Source organism: Aspergillus terreus, genomic scaffold, assembly GCF_000149615.1.
Source record: "Aspergillus terreus NIH2624 scaffold_4 genomic scaffold, whole genome shotgun sequence".
NCBI classification, from domain to species: Eukaryota; Fungi; Ascomycota; class Eurotiomycetes; order Eurotiales; family Aspergillaceae; genus Aspergillus; species Aspergillus terreus.
Window position 1 is genome coordinate 1,037,171 of NT_165927.1, and position 19,284 is coordinate 1,056,454.

Consider the following 19,284-nt stretch of genomic DNA (forward strand, 5'->3'; position numbering starts at 1 on the left):
CAATGGTGATAGCATGCGCAAACCTGATCCAAAGGGAATGTTCCGCAGATCGGCAGACTACCTCAGAGGAGGCAAGGTAGGGAGACTGGGAGACTATCCATGCCATGTGGACTAGCAAATTCTTGGGCTTGTCAAGTATGTGCCTGGAGGAGTTACCCGACCGTCAACCACGGATGGAAGAGGGCCTTACCGTGAGGAAAAGAGAGGCGTTAAAAGAGAAAAGCAGGAAAAAGGTCTAGATCGTGGTTATTTGATCCTTTTACGTACTAGGGAGTACGCAAGAAATTCCAAACTGTCTGTTCTGCAGGATCTTACCGGGTTACCCAGGTAGTTTTCCTTAGGTAGTACTTAGGTAAGGCCAGGTCGGCTCGGCGCCCTTTCTGGGCTTGGCTCGGGCTCAAGCCGAGTTGGAGTCGCCCGGATTGGCGACGATCGCCCTGCCGGTGTCCAACCACCGTTGGGCTGAGCAAGTTGGAGACAACAAGTGGTATTTTAATATAGAGGGAATACACAACAATGATCGACCGTTTACATCGACTCCCGAAAGTCAAACCGACCGACCCTCTGCCAAGAAGAAGGGTTGCCAAACGGCTCCTGCATCCGACCGGCTGGTCTCCTCAGGTATGGTGGATGCTCGTCACCGCATGGGTGTCCGCTGGAGACGCAGGTGCCAGGGTCCAAGAGGAAAGAATTGTGCAGATTAGGGCGACGATGGTGCGAGAGAGCTCCATCATCTGACAAGGATTGCGGGGCACAATGGGCAATCCGTCCTGGTTGAACCGTGAACACGAGTATCCTTTTTAGGGCATCCAGGGTTGATCGTCCGGACTAAAACCAACTAAGATGGATCCCTCGTCCCATTCCGACTGCACTAAAAAGCAGTTAGGTGGTCGTTTGCCCTTTCACCTGACAGTCTGCATGCATATAGTACCGAGTAAATCATGACGCTGGCCTTCTGTGCCTATTACTCCATCCTCCGTACGATGACAGAATCAAGAACCCGAACAATGGCCATTCTTCTTAGACGGCGAGCATCTCAACGGCCGTCTCGGAAGGCAAGGTCAGCGATGATGTGATGGTGGAGTTGCCATCCACCCATCCGATCGTATCGTATTGTCAGGTATCATACAAAACTTACAACCTGTACAGGACTATCGCCTCTTTTGTACTAAACTTCCATACAATATTAGATACTACCTACCTAGGTACCTTAGGTAGGTACTAAGTACTCTACACATAATTGAATAATCTTCACTCCGTATACCTAAGTTTTACATGTTTCGGCTTATCTTCCGCACCATGGACCGTTCCATCTAAATTAGGTGGCTGCGGCGGAACTTGATTGTCTGGGTTGCCTGGCTCGTGTGGCTTGGACCAGCGATTGATTACACCTCTGCTCACCACAAGGCAGTGACACCCGGTCCGGGAGATCCTTCAGGCGTACCCTAACCAACATCTCCAAAAGGATTAGCTCCGTGACAATATCGGGGGTTCAAACCTTGACGGGAGACCACCACCGAGGACCGCAGGAAAGGAACCATTATTCAGCCTCTGGGGTCCTGCCGAGACCGCAACTTAGCCGAGCATGTGAAGCTCAGATCATAAGATAGATACAGTAGCTATCTGATGGACTGATAGAACGGTGCAAGTTGAATGGACGGAGCGTGTTCTATATCTCGAGTCTCGCGTCACAAACGGCCTCCAGGTGATGAATGTGCATAGGGAGATCGTGATTGCTGGCATCTCCCACGCTCACTGGTCGTCGCCAGATTACTCCGTGCAGCCGTGAGTATCTCCCGGTCGTGCGACTCACCCCATCTTTCCACTCGCCCTCTGTTCATCCGCCCTAACGGTCAGAAAACCCCGCAACGACGGCCGACCAAGGAGGCGATCGTCGGATCGTCAGCCTAGTCCGGGTTCTTGCCCAGCTTAGATCCCAGATAGAGCACTTCCCCCCCTCCGGGTATCTAGCGGGTGAACGTGGACGAAAGGAGGGGTAGAGATGAAGATGATCAGAAGGTTCTTTGTTCGACGGGCCTATCATGAACCGACTTGATGGTAGTTGGACGGGGACACGTAGCATACTGCTGACGAGTGGGTGTTGGATGGCCGCCTTTTGAACGAGAGTTTGATTTGAGATCTGAATTGAGAAGGAAGACATTATGCGTCAGCATCATCGTCTCGGAGGATATCTTCAGTGTGAAATGAAGTCGGTGAGATGGAGGGGTACTTGTATGTGTATGGATGTCAATGCAATCGATGCATTGGCGGGCGTACTTCGCATTTCCAATTGAATAATGTCGACTACTCCGTATAGTCTGGAAGTGATTGGAGGAATTAAAGGATTCTAAGCTGACGAAGCTTACTTACACAGGCTCTCATACCTATCTGAAAGTGCATACTTGCATCTACACGCCATTGGGCTGAAGATATGGAGCCCCGGATAGCGACGAGCCTTTAGAAGAAATTACCATACCAACCATAAACTGCTACCTAGGTATAACTACCTTACCTACCTAACAGACCCAATTTAAGATCCAACCTTGGAATCTGAGAACATCCAAAAATAATCCCCCAGAGCCAACCGGAAGACCGCGTCCACTGGGTCGGTCACGTATGAAGGGAATCTGACGATACTTTACCGCAGATTCATTACCGCCGGGCGTACCACAGAGTACCAGTATCGTACTATTGCCTGCCTCAGGCAGCATCCTCTCTGTCTTTTTCGTCTATCCAAAAGTCTACCTCACCTTTTTCCCTTCTTCTCTCTGACTACTGCCTGATCAACTCCCTCTCTCTCTCTCTCCTCCCCGCCACCCTCTTCCTCCTCCCTTTGAGTCCATCCTCCCTTTCTCTCCTTCTCCTCCATCCAGACTCTCCCTTCCTCGACTTCTCTTCGTCACTCCTTTCATTCCCTCCCTCCCACTCCCACCCCCCGTAAATTACCCTGTGTTACATCTCCCCTCTCTCCATCTCTCTCCCCTCCCCTCTCTCCCCTCTCCACCTTCTCTACACTGTCTCCGTCTCTATCTCTTCGCCTGGTCCAAGTCCTTGGCTATCGTCCGCCAAGCTGACTCGGACCTGGGTGTTAGGCTCCCTCGTCCATGCCACGTTCATCGGCTACGGCTAGGAAGAGTCACAGCAATCGGCATGACAATGGTGTTGTCGGTTCCGGAAAGAAAGTGAGCAAGCAAAAATCCAATGGACATCTGAATGGGAATCACGCCAACTCGTCGACTCCGACTTCTGGCCCCTCCTCGCAAGTCGACTGGCCCTCCTCGCGTTCCAACAGTGACACCGCCATCCCCACCACTGCCGCCGCCGCTGCGAGGCTGAACGGCGCGACGGAGAATTCCAAGGACATACGGGGCCATCTGAATGGATACGCCAAGGGTACATCGGACATGTCATATGGTCAGGCCAACGGCGCCGTCCCGCAGAATGGGTGTCTGCCCGGCGACGCCGCGCGCCGCACCGAGAAACCCGCGACCGCTTCCAAGAGGTCCGGCTCCAGTGCCTCCGTCAACCCGCTCCATCTCGCCTCGACCATCCTCAAGTCTTGTCCCATGTACGACACGATCGCCATCCTGATCTTTCTCTTGCAGCTCCCGCCGATGGTCCTTACCTTGGTCCAGTTCTTGTTCGCCTCCTTGACGTTCATGCCCCCCAGTGGCGCCTCCGCCGGCTCCTTGACTTCCAACTTCGATATCTTCCAGGGTCCTGCCGGAACCCCATCGCTCGGGACCATGATTGCCATGGATGGATTCTGTCTGCTATTTTGGGGTCTGTTCATGTGGACCTGGGCTCAAAATTTCGCTCTGGATCTCGCCCATGTCCAGGTCGCCATCACGCTCGGTGGAGGAGGTTCGGGCAAGAATGGAGGCGTCAATGCTCTTTGTGTTGGGATTGTCCTGGTTTTGCATCTGATTCGAAGTAAAGGGATACAGGATTTTGTGATGGGCCACCTTCTTTCCGCCAAAATCATCAGCCCCGACCTGCTGTCCCAATATTCTCACCTCATACCCGCCGAGTTCCGACGAACCGAACCCCAATCCTCTCCGAGCTGGATCCGGAGTTTGCTTGCGGTTCACATTCTGGCCCAGGCAGGTACCGCGATGGCAAGACGGTCAATGGCCAAAAACCGGGCCCCCGCTCCGCCGCGGACCGGCAAGCGTATAGATACTGAAGCATCCGCCGGTTCGCAGACGCAATTCGACTCGGCGTTTGAGTCGGGGGCCAGCATGTCTTCATATATCGGGCCTGACGGCCAATTTATAACACCGGCAACACACAAGGATGGTAGAGATAGGTTGATCTCGGCGAAGAAACGCAGGCGACAGGCTAATCAGGTCCGGAGTCGTCAACCCTTCTGGGCTGCACTCGCAAGCACGAAGGTGACGGTGATGAGGGAATATGAGCATTCAAGGGCTCTGTCGAAAACTGCTCGAGGTCTGACGATGACCGAAGATGATCTTCAGGGTGTTTCTCTGGATGACGGACTTGTTTGGATTACGGATGTGGACAGCTCGACAATCCGATTCGCTGCCGGCGACTTTTCGTCCCCGGACGATGCCTCCGGGTCGGGTGTCTGTGAGACCGGCCGCTTGAGTGACGATATGGAGCCGTTTTACGTCTGTGTGAATGGTGCTCAGTGGGCGACTGCGACAATTTCTAAGGTTCCGGACGCGCGAAAGGGCACAAGTGCAGTGCACTGGCGGGGTGAGATCTCGGGTCTTGCACCGAACTGCGCATACACCTGCTCCTTCATGCGGAGTGATACTGACGAAGAGATCTGCGCCATGAGTGTGAAGACACCTGCCACGAGTGACGCAGAGCAAGGTAAGATGCTGCCGTTTCCATCCTTCATCCCAAGTGCTGATGATGTCCCCCAGTCTCCTCCATCTCCGCTCCGCCGCAACCCACGTATCGACCGTCGTCGCCCACTACCACGCTGAAGAATTCCATCATCAATGCCGAAGCCAAGCTGAATGAGAAGCGCTCCCGAATGAAAAAGGCGAAGAACGATCACAAGCTCGTGGTATCTAAGATTCGCAAAGAGCTGGAAAACTACAATCATCGCCTCCATAGCGGAACGGACGAAAACCGACAAAAGCAGCGCTCTCTACAACTGGAACGGAATATCAAGCAAACCGAAGAGGCTACCGCCGCTCTTGGGGAACAGCTGGACAACCTGGAAAATATTCCTGAGGAGGAATTGGAAGAGTGGACCATGCAGAAAGCCAAGTACGAGCGTGAGTTGGAGCTGCTCAACTCCGTCAAGGAGGAACTCATTGCTGCTCGGTCTGCCGTAGCGCGTGAGGTGTCTTCGTTGGAGTCGGAACTGAACTCCACGGTCCAGAGACGGGAACGTCTCCAGGGCCGTCGTACTCGGGTCAATGAACAGTACGAACGGATCATCTCAGCCAACGCCCAGGGTCTCAACGAGCGGGAACGTCGGGCCGCGGAACAGTTCGCTCGCGAGCAAGATCAAGCAAAACTGGAAGCAAACTTCAACGAACAATTGGCAAGCATCACCCAGTCCATACAGGAGTATCAGTTGCGCACCAACCAACTCTGGCAACAATCCGCTGCGATCGAACAAGCCATTCAGCAGCAACAGCAGCAGATGCTCATGGATTCTGCTCCCTTGACTCCGGAGGGCAACCTCCCTGGCACGAATCCACTTGGCGACACCCCAAGCTTAGCTCTCGCTGGCCTGACGACGAGTGCTCCTAGCAGTCGATCCCTTCTCGGACTCAACTTTCCGCCGCTGAAGTCGAGTCCTCTCCAGCATGCATCGTCTCTTGTCGGCGCTACTTCTTCTCACCCTGCCAGTCCAACGCAAACCCCGTCGTACCTGCAGCACTTCCCGACGTCGCCGCTTGCCAACGCCAGCTCGCCGTTCGACCCAGATTTCGTCTATCGGGACCGTTCTTTCTCCAACCGATCCGGCCGCAGTAGTCTCTATGGCTTTGATCTGATCGATTCGAGCCGTCGTGCCCCGTTCCAGTTCGATCTCTCCGAGGCGGCCAGCGAGAAGCGGAGAAGCTCCGGGTCGGAAAGCAACGGGCCCAACTTGGGGCTGCGACCCATCTCCAGCCCGTTCCCACGGGCAGGTAGTCGTGCAAGCGGCAGTGGGAGTGGTGGAAGCGGTAGCGGAAGTGGCAGCCCCAGCTCGGCCGCGGGTAAAGGCATCTAAGTGCTGTCGCCATCGTGACGTCTCGTCGTGTGGTGCGGATTGCATGCGTTGTTCCAGTTTTCTGCTTCTGTTGGTACAAAAAACTCATCTTGGCGCTCAAGTTCTGATGGATATCTCGGGTCCCTTGGTCTCTCGCAGCTGTCCTGAGGCTTCATCCTGGTTTCTCTCGCCTGTGATCAATAAATACATCTTGTGTCCTTGTGTAGAATTGTGTCGTTTACTAGACTCGACGTATACTTTTGGATGTGTAGATGAGTAACGTAGCTATAGCCGTGATCCATCTAGATGTATTGCTCGGCAATGATGTATATCGTTTCGTGCATTGGAGTAAGGTATCTATATACAAGCAGGAACAAGTCATCTATGTTTTATGGTACACTAATGTGACAGTAGCCGCCAGACGCCGCTCAACGGTAAGATGATACAGAGATGCATTTTATGCCAGCCAAACAGACCCAGTCCCAACGGTCTATATTTCGTGACCCATAGCCCAGAAGCGGGTATTAGCGTACGTCAAACAGAGATCAGCGGCGGCTGTCGTCGCATCGCAGTCGTGCAGATGGTCGCCGGACAGCGCGCGGACCACCGTGCCGACGACAACGGTATGATCGTGGACTCTGATACTGTGGGGATGGAGACGACACTCAAACACGAAGGGGAAATCCACCGTCTCGGGGGTCTCACCCCCCACGGCCTTTCCCCCTTCTGCCGTCATGTTCCTTCGGCGAAGAAGCGGCAGAGGGCGCGGTTTAAGCGGGCCTTCTCCCGACCTTAAGGCCGGCACATGCGGCACGAACTCGAACTCCCCGCCACCGGCGACGATGGTGAGATTATGGTTTCCGCGGGCGAAGTCGCGGGCCAGGGCGGCGGTGGCGGGACGCGGGGCGAGGAGATGCACCAGGAAGCGGCCGGAGGCCTGCAGGGCGGCGAGCGTCTCCGACGGCCGCTTGACGTTGAACGAGACGACGGGTTCGGGGCTCAGCGTGACGGTGTTGAGGGACGAGACGGTCATGCCGCGGAAGGCGTGGGCGTCGTCCGGCTGCGTGTCGTGCGGGTCGGTCGCCGTGATGATGGCCACAGGGTACGGTACGCGGCGCATCAGCAGGCGCACTTGATCGGAGAGGGTTTGCGTGGGAGAGTCGGTTGGGGATGTCGGTGGTGGTGTTGCGGGCGCGGGGCCGGCGGCTTTCGTCAGGGTCCTGCGGGAGGGCCATTGGAGGCTTTGCAGGGTGGGGAGGATGGTGCGGGTGTTTCTGCCTGGGGGAGACGGTTAGCAGGGGCCTGATATGTAGTGCTGGAGGGTGTTTACCGAGTAGTTGACCTGCGACTCGACTGGCCGCACCCGCAGGCCGGGTGCAGAGAAGCCTCATCCCGCCGGTGGAAGAGACTCACGGAAGGGGAGAAAAGACAGAGGTAGACGTAAAGAGATAAACCATCCAAGACGGGCCACCAGTCATCCTCGAAGACGCCGTCCACATCAGCAGTTCTACAGCGGGCATTCTGCGAGGACATGGACAGTAATAGACGTGCGGATGATGCGCTGGAGGATCGGGGGACGTTATAAAAAGCCGGGCAGGGCAGCGCTTACATTAAGTGCATCTCCGAGCCGCCAAATTTCTCTCTGCGCAGAAAAAGCACCAACACCTGCCATACGACCAATCCATTCTCCAGTCTCTGTGCAATTGCCCTTTCCAACGTTTCCTGATCCTCCGCGTCTCGACCAGCTCCCTCTGCTGTCGGCTTCATGTCTCTCGCCACGCCCCTCCGCCGCACGGCGGCCACCACCGCCCGTGTCCAGACCTCGACGACTTTCATCTGCTCGCAATGCCGACACGCCACGCTGCTGCGCCGGCCCAAGCGGCCCTACACCTTCACGCAGCTCATCACGCTGTCCGACGGCAGCGCCTTCACGCACCGCACCACCTCGCCCGCCCCCGTCTACCGCTCCACCCGCGACACGCGCAACAGTCTCCTCTGGAACCCGTCGTCCAGCAAGCTGATGAACGTCGAGGAGGACGAGGCCGGCCGGCTCGCTGCCTTCCGCGCCAAGTTCGGTCGCAGCTGGGATGCCAACACGCCCGTCGAGGGCGAGACGGACGCCAAGACGCCGAAACAGGAGTCCAAGCAGAGCAAGGACGATGCCGCCGCTGCTGCCGCTGCCGCCGCGGAAGCCCAGGAGGAAGAGGATAATCTGCTCGATCTGATCAGCTCGTTCGGACAGGAGGAGCAGAGTGGGGGTGCGTCGGGGAAGAAGAAGAATTAGTGCTGCGCTTGGGTTGTGATGTTTGAAATCGGGGTGTTGCGTTTCTTGTTCTGTACATGTACAATATGTGGAGTACGCATGATGTATTCATACTTGGAATTCGGCTTGGGAATTCGATACCTCTTTGTTCTATGTTGAGCTTTCGGCGTAGGCGGTGCGTAGTCTATGGATGGTCTATGTGGAGGGGAAAGAACCGCTGGATTTTGATTACGGGCTATACTAGTATAACACTGGTATTCGGATTGCATCATGCGTGAGAAGGCACTCCTGCGCCACATCATACAGTAATGAACGATCAAATCGCTGGAGCAAATATGTGAAAACGGGAAAGGCGACATACAAGTGCACTGGGCTTTCTTTTATACAGAACAAGGCAAAGAAAAAGCCGCAAACTCAGCACACGAGGGAATAGACTAGGCATCTTCTGCGGCCGCGACGGGTGCAGTTTCGGGGTGTTCTGGCTGTGCCGACTCGGCGGGAGCATTTCCAGCGGCCCCTGGCGCCGCATAAAACGGATTGCCCTCATCGCCGGCATCCAGTTGTAAGAGAAATGTCTCCCAAAGCTCGATCAGCTGGATGCAAATTAGTAAAGAGTCTACCGAGTGCGTATGGGGTGAAAATAGAATGTAATCGGACAACGTACCTCCTTCTGAGCCTCGACAGCGCTCTCAAGGAATGTCTCAACACCAGACTTGAAATCTTCCACCTTCTCCTTCTCGAAACGCTGCAGCTCGTTCCGCATCAGTCGGCCCATATCTTCGAATAACAGCCTGGCCTGGTGGACCTTCCTCTCGGCGTCAGCCACATCGGCATTGGCCTGGTTGAGGCGGTCTTGTTGCGTCTTGCCCTGCCGCAGGAGCTTCTCCTGCGTGTGTTTGCGCTTCTGCATCTCCGACTCGGCCGCATGCCAGCTATGGAAAGCCTTTTGGCGCTGGGAGAAGGCGGTCTTGACACTTCCAATTAGACGGAGGTATTCGTCAATCGTGATCCCCAACGTCAAGACGTCCTGCTGCGCCTGGCGTTCGTAGAGCTCCCGGATTCGGAGCTGAAGGTCCGACAATCCTTCCAGCGGAGTGGAGAGAGCCGGGGATAGTTCGACAGCGGCCAGCGCATGCAGCGAAGTCGAGAAGTCACCAGCGGCCTCGGCAAGTCCCTTTCGTTGCGCAACCACCGTGTCAATAGACTTCATCAAAGCCTTAAGTTGATTCTCCAAAGCATCCAGGTATATCTTCCGCTCGTGGAACCACTGCAGGAAGTGTTAGTGTAACAGGACCAAAGGCCTTTAAAAGTCAACTTACGTCGTCATGTTCAACAAACTTCCCACCTCCACCAACGCTAAGACCGAAGGAGCTAAACATTCCCTTGTTTTGGCCTAGGTCTGGTTCGCGGTTCTCCTTGTTCTTGACGTCCAGGTTGAACGATTCGCTCTCGAGGAAGATCTTGAGATCCCCGTCATGCTGAAGAATCGGGTGCGCCGCAATTTTGTTCAGCATACGTTCCAGCGCGGCTCGTCTAGATTCAACGAAGTTGGTATCGAACCGACCAACGGCCTGTTTCTCGGGAGGCGGAGGCACGACGACGCCCGGGTTGTTGTTGTGCATGGAATTATACAGCCAAAGAAAGTCGCGGTACCGACGGCTGACCGTGAATTCGGGTTGCCGATAGGCCTTGGACGTGGTCTGTCGAGCGAGTCAGACTGGAGCGAATGCATGGACATAGGAGCGGCAAAAGAGAAACCTACCTTGGTCCTTACTTGGTATACAATATGACTGCTGGTCAAATCCCCCACCTTATGTGGATCACCGACGGTGATATCAAATGTCGGATTGGCAGCCTTCTCGACACTGATGCTGGGCTCGGACTGTCGTTTTGAACTGTCTGCCTCACTGGGGGGTTGCACCGGCGGGGGGTTCCTAAGCCCCGCACCATCTTCCTCCAAGCTCATCGGATCGGCCATTCCAGCAGCGCTGGAAGCCTGCGACGTAGACGACGTGGGCCGCACATTTCGCCCGGCGAAGGCCTCCTTTTGAGGTGGCGTGGGAGCCTGATCGGGGGTGGTGGGACTGGTGTCGCCAGCTTTGTCGCCGAGCGGACCCAACGGATCGAGGGTATCATCAACGGCTTCCAGTTTTGTCGCTTGTGCACTGATCTTGCGGGTGCCCCGGGGACCTCGTCGTACGGGAGAGCGGACGGTGTTGGAGCTCGGCTGCTGTGACGTTTGCTCGGGAGCTGCGCGGACGATGCGGGTTAGGAGCTACCAAAACAACGTACGAGACGGGGAGACTGGACGGGAAGATCTGTCACGTACCGGCCTCGTGCTCTCCAGACCCCGAGCCATTATGATTCCCGGATGATTGCGAGGGTACGTCTGTTGGGGATTGCGGGTTAGCGATCGCACGATGATGGTGACGCGATAGCAGCAAAATGACTGCCTACTTACCGCCCCACGGGGAGTCGCCTGCGTCCAAATCCATGAGAGCGGAAGATGAGATGGAACAATGGGAGCGAATGAGAGAGACGAGAAAGAATAGTGCGCAGAGCGAAATTCAAGAGAAGAGGAGGAGGGTCGGCGGAGGAAGAGGGAAGAGGATGAGGAGTAAGTTGAAGTTACTAAGTTGGCCTGGATGGACCGACCGATCGATGATCCGCCCCATTGCGCCCGGATTAGGGTTCCCCCGCCAAGCTATTCTACTATATCCATATACCCAATTTTCTGTTTGTATAGACATTCTAAAATCATTTATAGTGTATTATGTTCATCGTGACGCATATCTCCAAACATCATATCCCCCGTAGACTCCCCATCCTGCGAAAGGCTTATTTCACCCACGGAAGGCCCAGCTTGTGCATCTCCACAGCCAGCTGGAAGAGATAATCCAAACTCTCACACTGGGTTTTGGCTTTGGCAACATCATCGCCCCAGACGTAGCTATCCACGAGTCAGATCATCAACTCTCAAGGATCTCCAGAAGGACAACAACTTACATTCCGTGTCTCTTCACCAGCACCGCATAAGTATCCGGGTTCTCCTCCATCGCCTTTTCCAAGCTACCGGTGAGATCCTCCTCAAAGGCAGTGTTTTCGATGATGGGGATGCGAAGAGTATCGTGGAAGCCCATCATCCCCTTGCCCTTGCCACGGGGAATACCCTTGATCTGCTCGATGTTGCTAATCTCGAAGTATCCGCCGGGTCCCTTCTCGCGCTCAACCAGCAGCGTCACCAGGACAGCCCACTGCGAATGAGTGTGGATACAGCAGCCCGCGCCACGTTCGAAGGCCGCCAGAAAGAGCGGAGTGCAGGCGGAGGGTTTCAGATCCAGAGGTTTGCGAATGTACTTGCGATCGGACGGGGGGTACTTGGGAGTGGGGAACTCGAGGACGAAGATGTTATGCGGTTGCATCAGTTCCTTCTGCACACCCGAGGGAGCGATGAAGATGTGATCGCCGCGACGAATTGAGGTCTAGCCATGGGATTGGTGAGAATTGTTCATGTTGCGACTGGCAGAACACCGAATGAGGCGCATTTTCTACTTACCCCTCCACCCGTTCCGGTCACCCAGCCCCAGTTGTAGAATTTGCGACACAGGTCGGGGATCATGTTGGCGGGGTGATCCGGGTCGGAAGACTGGACCAGATGGTCATTGTTGTCTTTCTGCGTAATCTCTTGCGACATGATGGAGGTTTGGGGGAATGGTGAGTTGTGGTGGGAGCGGGAGTGGGTGGAATTGTTCCAGAGGGAAAAAAGAAGACTGGCGGAAATTGGATGGATGCACGTGCGGGGAACCGTCACGGAGATTGCGTCGAACCCGCTTGGGACGGGAGAACGACACGGTTCTTATTTAATCAACAACAATCAAACAATAATACGACTGATAGTGGAGCAGAGGTTCACGGATATGGAATACAGGTACATATGAAGTACATTCCAGGATAAGGTTAATTGACATCTGCGGAGGACTACATGGGATTCAAGAATCAGGGGAAATGGAGTTACAATCAAATAAATATTAAATTCTTATAGAGAATGACTGTCCTACAATAACACATCAATGAATAATCCATCAGAGGTACATTCATACTAAGTACTAGTAGTGTATTCCGTAGTAGTATGGTGGCATCGATGGAAGCTTGGAGAAACCGCCCACTAAACCCGAACGGGTAGAAGAGGCCACCTTGAACTTCCCAGCTTCACGCATCGCATAAAACCATCCGTCTCTCCCACCCCTTCCCTTCCACTCCTCTTCCCTCTCCGTCTCCCTGCCTGTGTGGTTGGCCTGTCATCTCGCCGTATCCCCTTCCTCGACCTTCAAGGACGGTCAATTGACTGCTTTCCTTCCTCCCTTCTCGTCTGTTTGTTTTCTTTTCTTTCATTCCCGCCTGTCCTACATTGTAAAGGACTCCCAGCCGCCATCATGCGTATCAACGCAGCCTTCACCTCCGCGCTGGTCTCCTCCGCCACTCTCATGGGCTATGCTCATGCTGAGGAGGCCGACACCCAGCCCGATGCTACTACTTCCCTGGCGGAAAAGCCCACTTTCACTGTATGTACCCGCCAGCATAGGTCTTCTCCGCATCTCCAGAACTGACGCGCTATTCCCCATTCAGCCCACCACTCTGAAGGCGCCCTTCCTGGAACAGTTCACCGATGACTGGCAAACCAGGTGGACCCCCTCTCATGCGAAGAAGGAGGATTCCACGTCTGAGGAAGACTGGGCCTACGTCGGTGAATGGGCCGTGGAGGAGCCCACCGTCCTGAAGGGGATGGAAGGTGACAAGGGTCTTGTGGTCAAGAACCCTGCTGCCCACCACGCCATCTCGGCCAAATTCCCCAAGAAGATCGACAACAAGGGCAAGACCCTCGTTGTCCAGTATGAGGTGAAGCCGCAGAGTAAGAGACTCCCCCAGGAATGATCCGATTGATCGATTGATCCTAACAATGTCCTTCCTACAGACTCTCTCGTCTGTGGCGGTGCCTACATGAAGCTGCTTCAGGATAACAAGAAGCTCCACGCCGAGGAGTTCTCCAACGCCTCCCCCTACGTCATTATGTTCGGTCCCGACAAGTGCGGTGCCACCAACAAGGTACATTCCCACGCCGAACAGCAAATAATCCAGCAGCTTTGCTGACAGCCATCAGGTTCACTTTATCTTCCGCCACAAGAACCCGAAGACTGGCGAGTACGAGGAGAAGCACCTCAAGGCTCCTCCTGCCGCTCGTACCAACAAGGTCACCTCCTTGTACACCCTGATTGTCCGTCCCGATCAGTCGTTCCAGATCCTCATCGACGGTGAGGCGGTCAAGAACGGTACTCTGTTGGAGGACTTCAACCCCCCGGTCAACCCCGAGAAGGAGATTGATGACCCTAAGGACTCCAAGCCTTCCGACTGGGTTGACGAGGCCAAGATCCCCGATCCCGAGGCCACCAAGCCCGAGGACTGGGATGAGGAGGCTCCCTATGAGATTGTTGACGAGGAGGCTACTATGCCTGAGGACTGGCTGGAGGAGGAGCCCACCAGCATCCCCGACCCTGAGGCCGAGAAGCCCGAGGACTGGGATGACGAGGAGGATGGCGACTGGATCCCTCCCACCGTTCCCAACCCCAAGTGTGCTGACGTCTCCGGATGTGGCCCCTGGTCCCCGCCCATGAAGAAGAACCCCGCCTACAAGGGCAAGTGGTCTGCTCCTCTCATTGACAACCCTGCCTACAAGGGTCCCTGGAAGCCGCGCAAGATCGCCAACCCCAACTACTTCGAGGACAAGACTCCTGCCAACTTTGAGCCCATGGGTGCTATTGGTTTCGAGATCTGGACGATGCAGAACGACATCCTCTTCGACAACATCTACATCGGTCACTCCGTTGAGGACGCTGAGAAGCTCCGCAAGGAGACTTTTGATGTTAAGCACCCCGTTGAGCTGGCCGAGGAGGAGGCTCTGAAGCCCAAGAAGGAGGAGACCGGAGCCACCCCCAGCGTTAGCTTCAAGGAGGACCCAGTCACGTACGTCCGCGAGAAGGTTGACTACTTTGTCGGCCTGGCCAAGCAGGACCCCATCAACGCTGTGAAGCAGGTTCCCGAGGTGGCTGGCGCTCTCGGTGCTCTGCTCCTGACTATGGTTCTCATCATTGTGGGAGCCATCGGTGCCAGCAGCCCGGCTCCCGCTCCTGCCTCCAAGAAGGGCAAGGAAGCGGCTGGATCGGGCAAGGAGAAGAGTGAGAAGGCCACCAGCTCTTCTGCCGATACCGGTAAGGGCGGTGCCACCAAGCGGACCACGCGCTCCTCGGCAGAGTAAATGAAAGAAACGAACAACACGAACGACTGTTCCTGAAGGGGAACAACGCGAGTGGCACTCAGCAAGAAAGAAGAAAAAAAATACCCTAGGATAAATTCCAAAAACACCGAATTTCTTTTATTCCCCGTTCATACCTCTTATTTTGGCGCGATCTCATGGATCTCGTTGTTTCTGCGGTAATCGAGCTGTAGGGGGAAGACTGTGAAGGGGGCTGGGAAGGAAGTGATATCCGATTGAGGGAGTTTGTAAAGTATGAGCGATGCAATCCAAAATTTGCAGTGGATCATCCGTCTGAGTCTTATAAACATAGTCGATCTTCCACAATGCCTCTCATACTTAAGAAGAATGATGATAGTAATGCGATATCGGAATCACCTGCTGCAAGGGAAGTCGATTACCTCAATCGGTCCTGCGCGCGGTTATTGCAGGTAGTTGGGGAATCCCGTTCCGATTGGCGCAGAGCACCGAGCGTATCTCGGTGATGGACCTGCCTGTTCGGGGGAGGGAGCGATAATGGAACAACACCTAAACGATGGACTCCTCACGGTACCTCGCTTTATAACGCTTCCCATCGCCACTCTTCTCTCTTCTCCCCTTCCTCCCCCAATTTCTCTCCCCATTCAATTATTACGGGTCTACTCTCCCTGTCTTCTCTTCACATCTCCCTCCCATCACCATGGCCGCTGCTCGTCGGTCCCTGGCGCGTTCTCTCCCCGCTCTCCGCGCCGCTTCTCCCCGCACCCCTTCGGTGGCCACTCTCCCCGCCAGTGCTGCCGCTTCTCGCTCTCTCACCACCGCCTCCTTGTCTTCTTCCCGGTCTGTAATGGCTTCTCACAGAGCTCTGGCAGCTTCTGCGACCTCGTCGCAGGTGGCAACCCGTCGTCTTCATGCCACCGCCCAGCAGCTCGCCCCCGCAACTACATCCGCGGCTACTACCGCGACCGAATACCCGACGGATCACCAACCCATTGCGAATCCCATCGATACCACTAACTTCATCGACAATGAATTTGTTCCCTCCAAGGCGACCACCTGGATTGACCTGCATGACCCGGCCACCAACAACCTCGTCACTCGCGTCCCTCAGAGCACGGACGAGGAGCTCCGTGCCGCTGTCGAGTCCGCCCAGAAGGCCTTCCCAGAATGGCGGGCTACCAGTGTGATCGCCAGACAGCAGATCATGTTTAAGTTTGTCAACCTGATCCGTGCCAACTGGGACCGCCTGGCTGCCTCCATCACCCTCGAGCAGGGTAAGACCTTCGCCGATGCCAAGGGTGATGTTCTCCGCGGCCTCCAGGTTGCCGAAACCGCCTGTGGCATCACCACTCAGATGACCGGTGAGGTTCTCGAGGTCGCCAAAGATATGGAGACCCGTAGCTACCGGGAGCCCCTCGGTGTTGTCGCCGCGATCTGCCCCTTCAGTAAGCTTCCCCTGACCCGAGTCTGCCCGGGTCCGAGGACTGTCTGGAGTTCTCCGACGCTAACCGCCACCCCCAGACTTCCCCGCAATGATCCCACTGTGGTGCATCCCCATTGCCACCGTAACCGGTAACTGTCTTGTCATGAAGCCTTCGGAGCGGGACCCCGGTGCCGCCATGATTCTGGCCGAGCTGGCCAAGGAGGCTGGCTTCCCCCCCGGTGTGATCAACATCATCCATGGCTCCGCCAAGACCGTTGACTTTATCCTGGACGAGCCCGCCATCAAGGCCATCAGCTTCGTCGGCAGCAACCGTGCGGGTGAATACATCTACACTCGTGGCTCGGCCAACGGTAAGCGTGTGCAGGCCAACCTGGGTGCCAAGAACCACGCCGCCGTGCTGCCAGACTGCAACAAGAACCACACTCTGAACGCCATTGTCGGCGCCGCCTTCGGTGCTGCGGGCCAGCGCTGCATGGCGCTGAGCACGGTGGTCACTGTTGGAGAGACAAAGGAATGGCTTCCTGAGATCGCCGAACGCGCCAAGGCCCTGAACGTCAACGGCGGTTTCGAGGAGGGCGCCGATCTCGGCCCCGTCATCTCCCCCGAGAGCAAGAAGCGGATCGAAGACCTGATTGCCAGCGCCGAAGCGGAAGGTGCCACCATCCTTCTGGACGGCCGGGGTTACAAGCCCGAGAAGTACCCCAACGGCAACTTTGTACGCGGCCCTTCTCCACGTAGCAAGTCTGTTTGCTAATCCAATGTCTCTAGGTCGGCCCCACCATCATCACCAACGTCACTCCCGATATGAAGTGCTACAAGGAGGAGATCTTCGGCCCCGTCCTGGTCTGCCTCAGCGTCGACACCCTGGAGGATGCCATCGACTTGATCAACAAGAACGAATACGGCAACGGTGCGGCCATCTTCACCCGTTCCGGCCCGACCGCGTCTCGCTTCCAGAAGGACATTGAAGCCGGCCAGGTCGGCATCAACGTGCCCATTCCCGTCCCTCTCCCCATGTTCTCCTTCACCGGTAACAAGAAGAGTATCGCTGGTGGTGGTGCCAACACCTTCTACGGAAAGCCTGGCCTGCAGTTCTACACGCAGCAGAAGACGGTGACCAGCCACTGGCGCGGTGAGGATGCGGTTAGCACCAAGGCTCACGTGGTGATGCCTACTCACTCGTAGGGTGGAGGTTTAACATAAAACGCAACAAAAAAGATACATGTGGTGTTTTGGTTTGCTTAGCGTATCGTCGAGAGTGATTCTGTGATGTTTCGTCTGAAGCTGATTATGTGTATGTGGCTATATAAGGTTGATATCCTAGGTTGTTAATGGATCAGATTGCAATGTCCCAGGTCAAGACTGAACTTGAATGAAAAGGAGAAAGATATCGTCCTTCAATTGGATTACGCTGACAACGAGCGGATAAACTAGACTAAGAATATATAAAGGTATGACTGTCCTGGCAACGTTTCAGAGCCGAGAGTGTTCTATAGGTATATCGACAGACCCCGTGCCATCCTTCCTGACGTGTCTACCTAGTCGTATTGCGAGCATGGCCGGCTATGTGAATCATACTGAACTCACATGATAATCTCGTCCTCCTCCGGCTGCGGCTGCGGGGGAATGTACGAGTAGATCATGCGGGCCATCTCGTAGGTGCCGTTGTTGGCAACGACGATGCGACGACTGTAGTAGCGTTCTCCATTAACGATCTCAAAGCCCCAGATCTGTCCAAGTCAGTGACCAATCCAAACACAAGGGAGAAGTTCGTCAACAACGCACCTGCTCAGCAGTCCAGGTGGAGTCCAGACTCCGCACATAACTCTGCAACCAGAGACCTTCGCCTTCGCCATACTCCTCACCGAGATTCTCGACGATCCAGCCGTCGCACTCGCTGCCATCCTTCAAGACCTCGCCGTTCAAGAACTTCTTGATCTGCTCGTTGTCGGTCTCGGTTGCCCAGTCATGGTTGGGGCGGACCTTGCCGTCGGCGCTCTTGGATCCACGGAAGAACTTGGACTGACCCTCGACGCGGCCGAAGATGTGGTCCTGGTGCTCGCGCGTCTTCCAGTCGGTGGTGCGGTTCTCGGTGGTGCCCTCGATGCCGCCGGTGACGTACTGCTTGATGTCGATATGCATGATCTTGGGGTCCTCGGAGTCGGCATACTGCTTCACTTCGGCGGTTATGTAGGCGAGACTGATGGCTTTGCGGAGGAGCCAGCCCATTCCTTGCTGTGTGTCGCGAGCGGGGTTAGATTGGTTGTTGTTGTTCGGGCTGGGGGCGGATGGGCCGGGGGAGGTACCAGGCTCAGAAGTGGATCGCTGGGATCGGACAGGTTGTAGTCCTATGCAGGCTTGGTTAGTTGCGACGAAGGACATGCTGTATAACCCCGCATGACGGGTGGAATTGGGGGACGCACTATGGTCCAGCTACCGTTCAGGTTCTTGATGGAGGCATCTGCGGGGGCGGCCATGATGAGGGGTAATGGTGGATGTGAGATGAACAAGGGGAGAAGAGAGCAGTATAGGAGTAGTAAGGTAGTAAGGAGGATGAGTCTGGGGAAGCCTGGAGAAGGGCGATAGTGGTGATGATGAGCGTCTAAATAATTGACCCGCCAGGGGAACCCCTCCGCACTTGCCCTTTTGGGAACGGCACCGAGGCTGTGGTCCAGTTCTCCACCTGCACGTGTTCTTTCTTTCTATCCATGGATGGACTATCACATATACACACTACCACTTCCCTTCAAGTTGTTTTGTGATGATCTTTGGCCTGAAAACGCGCTGGTGGAAGATTCTCTCCAAATCAAAGGTCCCATTGACTGGAAGTTCTGCTATTCTGCCCCAGCTCAATTTGCAGCTAGCGTTCCCTGGGGGCGGATCTTGCAGCGTCCACCGATTATCTCTAGTGACTCTGGACCCGGTGTCTTCTCGGACGCCTACCTCCCTAAAGCCGACATATTCCTGCAGGCCTTGGAGACCAGGGAGGGAGTTAAGAAAATGGACATCTTGAAGACAAAGTCTCAACACGAATGCGGCAGTCGATCCAGGACCGCAGTGCATGGTTCATACTGGCATACCGTACGGTTTCACCGGTGGACTTTATCTACTGG

The 19,284-nt window shown here is 55.4% G+C and overlaps 8 protein-coding genes across 8 annotated transcripts; 4 read left to right on the forward strand and 4 right to left on the reverse strand.

The window, feature by feature from the left end:
* Positions 1-3,104: 3,104 nt before the first annotated feature.
* On the forward strand, positions 3,105-6,199 carry ATEG_03161 (putative ubiquitination network signaling protein; the record flags this gene model as incomplete). Its single annotated transcript, XM_001212339.1, has 2 exons — positions 3,105-4,839; positions 4,893-6,199. 2 exons carry the CDS (start codon positions 3,105-3,107, stop codon positions 6,197-6,199), a joined length of 3,042 nt encoding a protein of 1,013 aa, XP_001212339.1.
* Positions 6,200-6,480: 281 nt separating this feature from the next.
* Positions 6,481-7,656, reverse strand: ATEG_03162 (flavin reductase family protein; the record flags this gene model as incomplete). Its single annotated transcript, XM_001212340.1, has 3 exons — positions 6,481-6,535; positions 6,712-7,452; positions 7,592-7,656. The coding sequence occupies 3 exons, from the start codon at positions 7,654-7,656 to the stop codon at positions 6,481-6,483; spliced, it is 861 nt and encodes a 286-aa protein (XP_001212340.1).
* Positions 7,657-7,943: 287 nt separating this feature from the next.
* Positions 7,944-8,462, forward strand: ATEG_03163 (mitochondrial 54S ribosomal protein bL31m; the record flags this gene model as incomplete). The annotated part of the gene is made up of 1 exon (XM_001212341.1): positions 7,944-8,462. One exon carries the CDS (start codon positions 7,944-7,946, stop codon positions 8,460-8,462), a length of 519 nt encoding a protein of 172 aa, XP_001212341.1.
* A 595-nt stretch (positions 8,463-9,057) lies between these two features.
* ATEG_03164 (sorting nexin 1) lies at positions 9,058-10,936 on the reverse strand (the record flags this gene model as incomplete). Its single annotated transcript, XM_001212342.1, has 5 exons — positions 9,058-9,708; positions 9,761-10,141; positions 10,204-10,691; positions 10,771-10,830; positions 10,903-10,936. 5 exons carry the CDS (start codon positions 10,934-10,936, stop codon positions 9,058-9,060), a joined length of 1,614 nt encoding a protein of 537 aa, XP_001212342.1.
* A 343-nt stretch (positions 10,937-11,279) lies between these two features.
* mde1 (methylthioribulose 1-phosphate dehydratase MDE1) lies at positions 11,280-12,135 on the reverse strand (the record flags this gene model as incomplete). Its single annotated transcript, XM_001212343.1, has 3 exons — positions 11,280-11,391; positions 11,448-11,923; positions 11,998-12,135. The coding sequence occupies 3 exons, from the start codon at positions 12,133-12,135 to the stop codon at positions 11,280-11,282; spliced, it is 726 nt and encodes a 241-aa protein (XP_001212343.1).
* A 739-nt stretch (positions 12,136-12,874) lies between these two features.
* Positions 12,875-14,751, forward strand: clxA (calnexin; the record flags this gene model as incomplete). Its single annotated transcript, XM_001212344.1, has 4 exons — positions 12,875-13,003; positions 13,068-13,350; positions 13,414-13,544; positions 13,600-14,751. 4 exons carry the CDS (start codon positions 12,875-12,877, stop codon positions 14,749-14,751), a joined length of 1,695 nt encoding a protein of 564 aa, XP_001212344.1.
* An 823-nt stretch (positions 14,752-15,574) lies between these two features.
* On the forward strand, positions 15,575-17,356 carry ATEG_03167 (CoA-acylating methylmalonate-semialdehyde dehydrogenase; the record flags this gene model as incomplete). The annotated part of the gene is made up of 3 exons (XM_001212345.1): positions 15,575-16,172; positions 16,249-16,886; positions 16,940-17,356. 3 exons carry the CDS (start codon positions 15,575-15,577, stop codon positions 17,354-17,356), a joined length of 1,653 nt encoding a protein of 550 aa, XP_001212345.1.
* Positions 17,357-17,944: 588 nt separating this feature from the next.
* ATEG_03168 (uncharacterized protein) lies at positions 17,945-18,648 on the reverse strand (the record flags this gene model as incomplete). Its single annotated transcript, XM_001212346.1, has 2 exons — positions 17,945-18,519; positions 18,609-18,648. 2 exons carry the CDS (start codon positions 18,646-18,648, stop codon positions 17,945-17,947), a joined length of 615 nt encoding a protein of 204 aa, XP_001212346.1.
* Between the last annotated feature and the right edge of the window lie 636 nt (positions 18,649-19,284).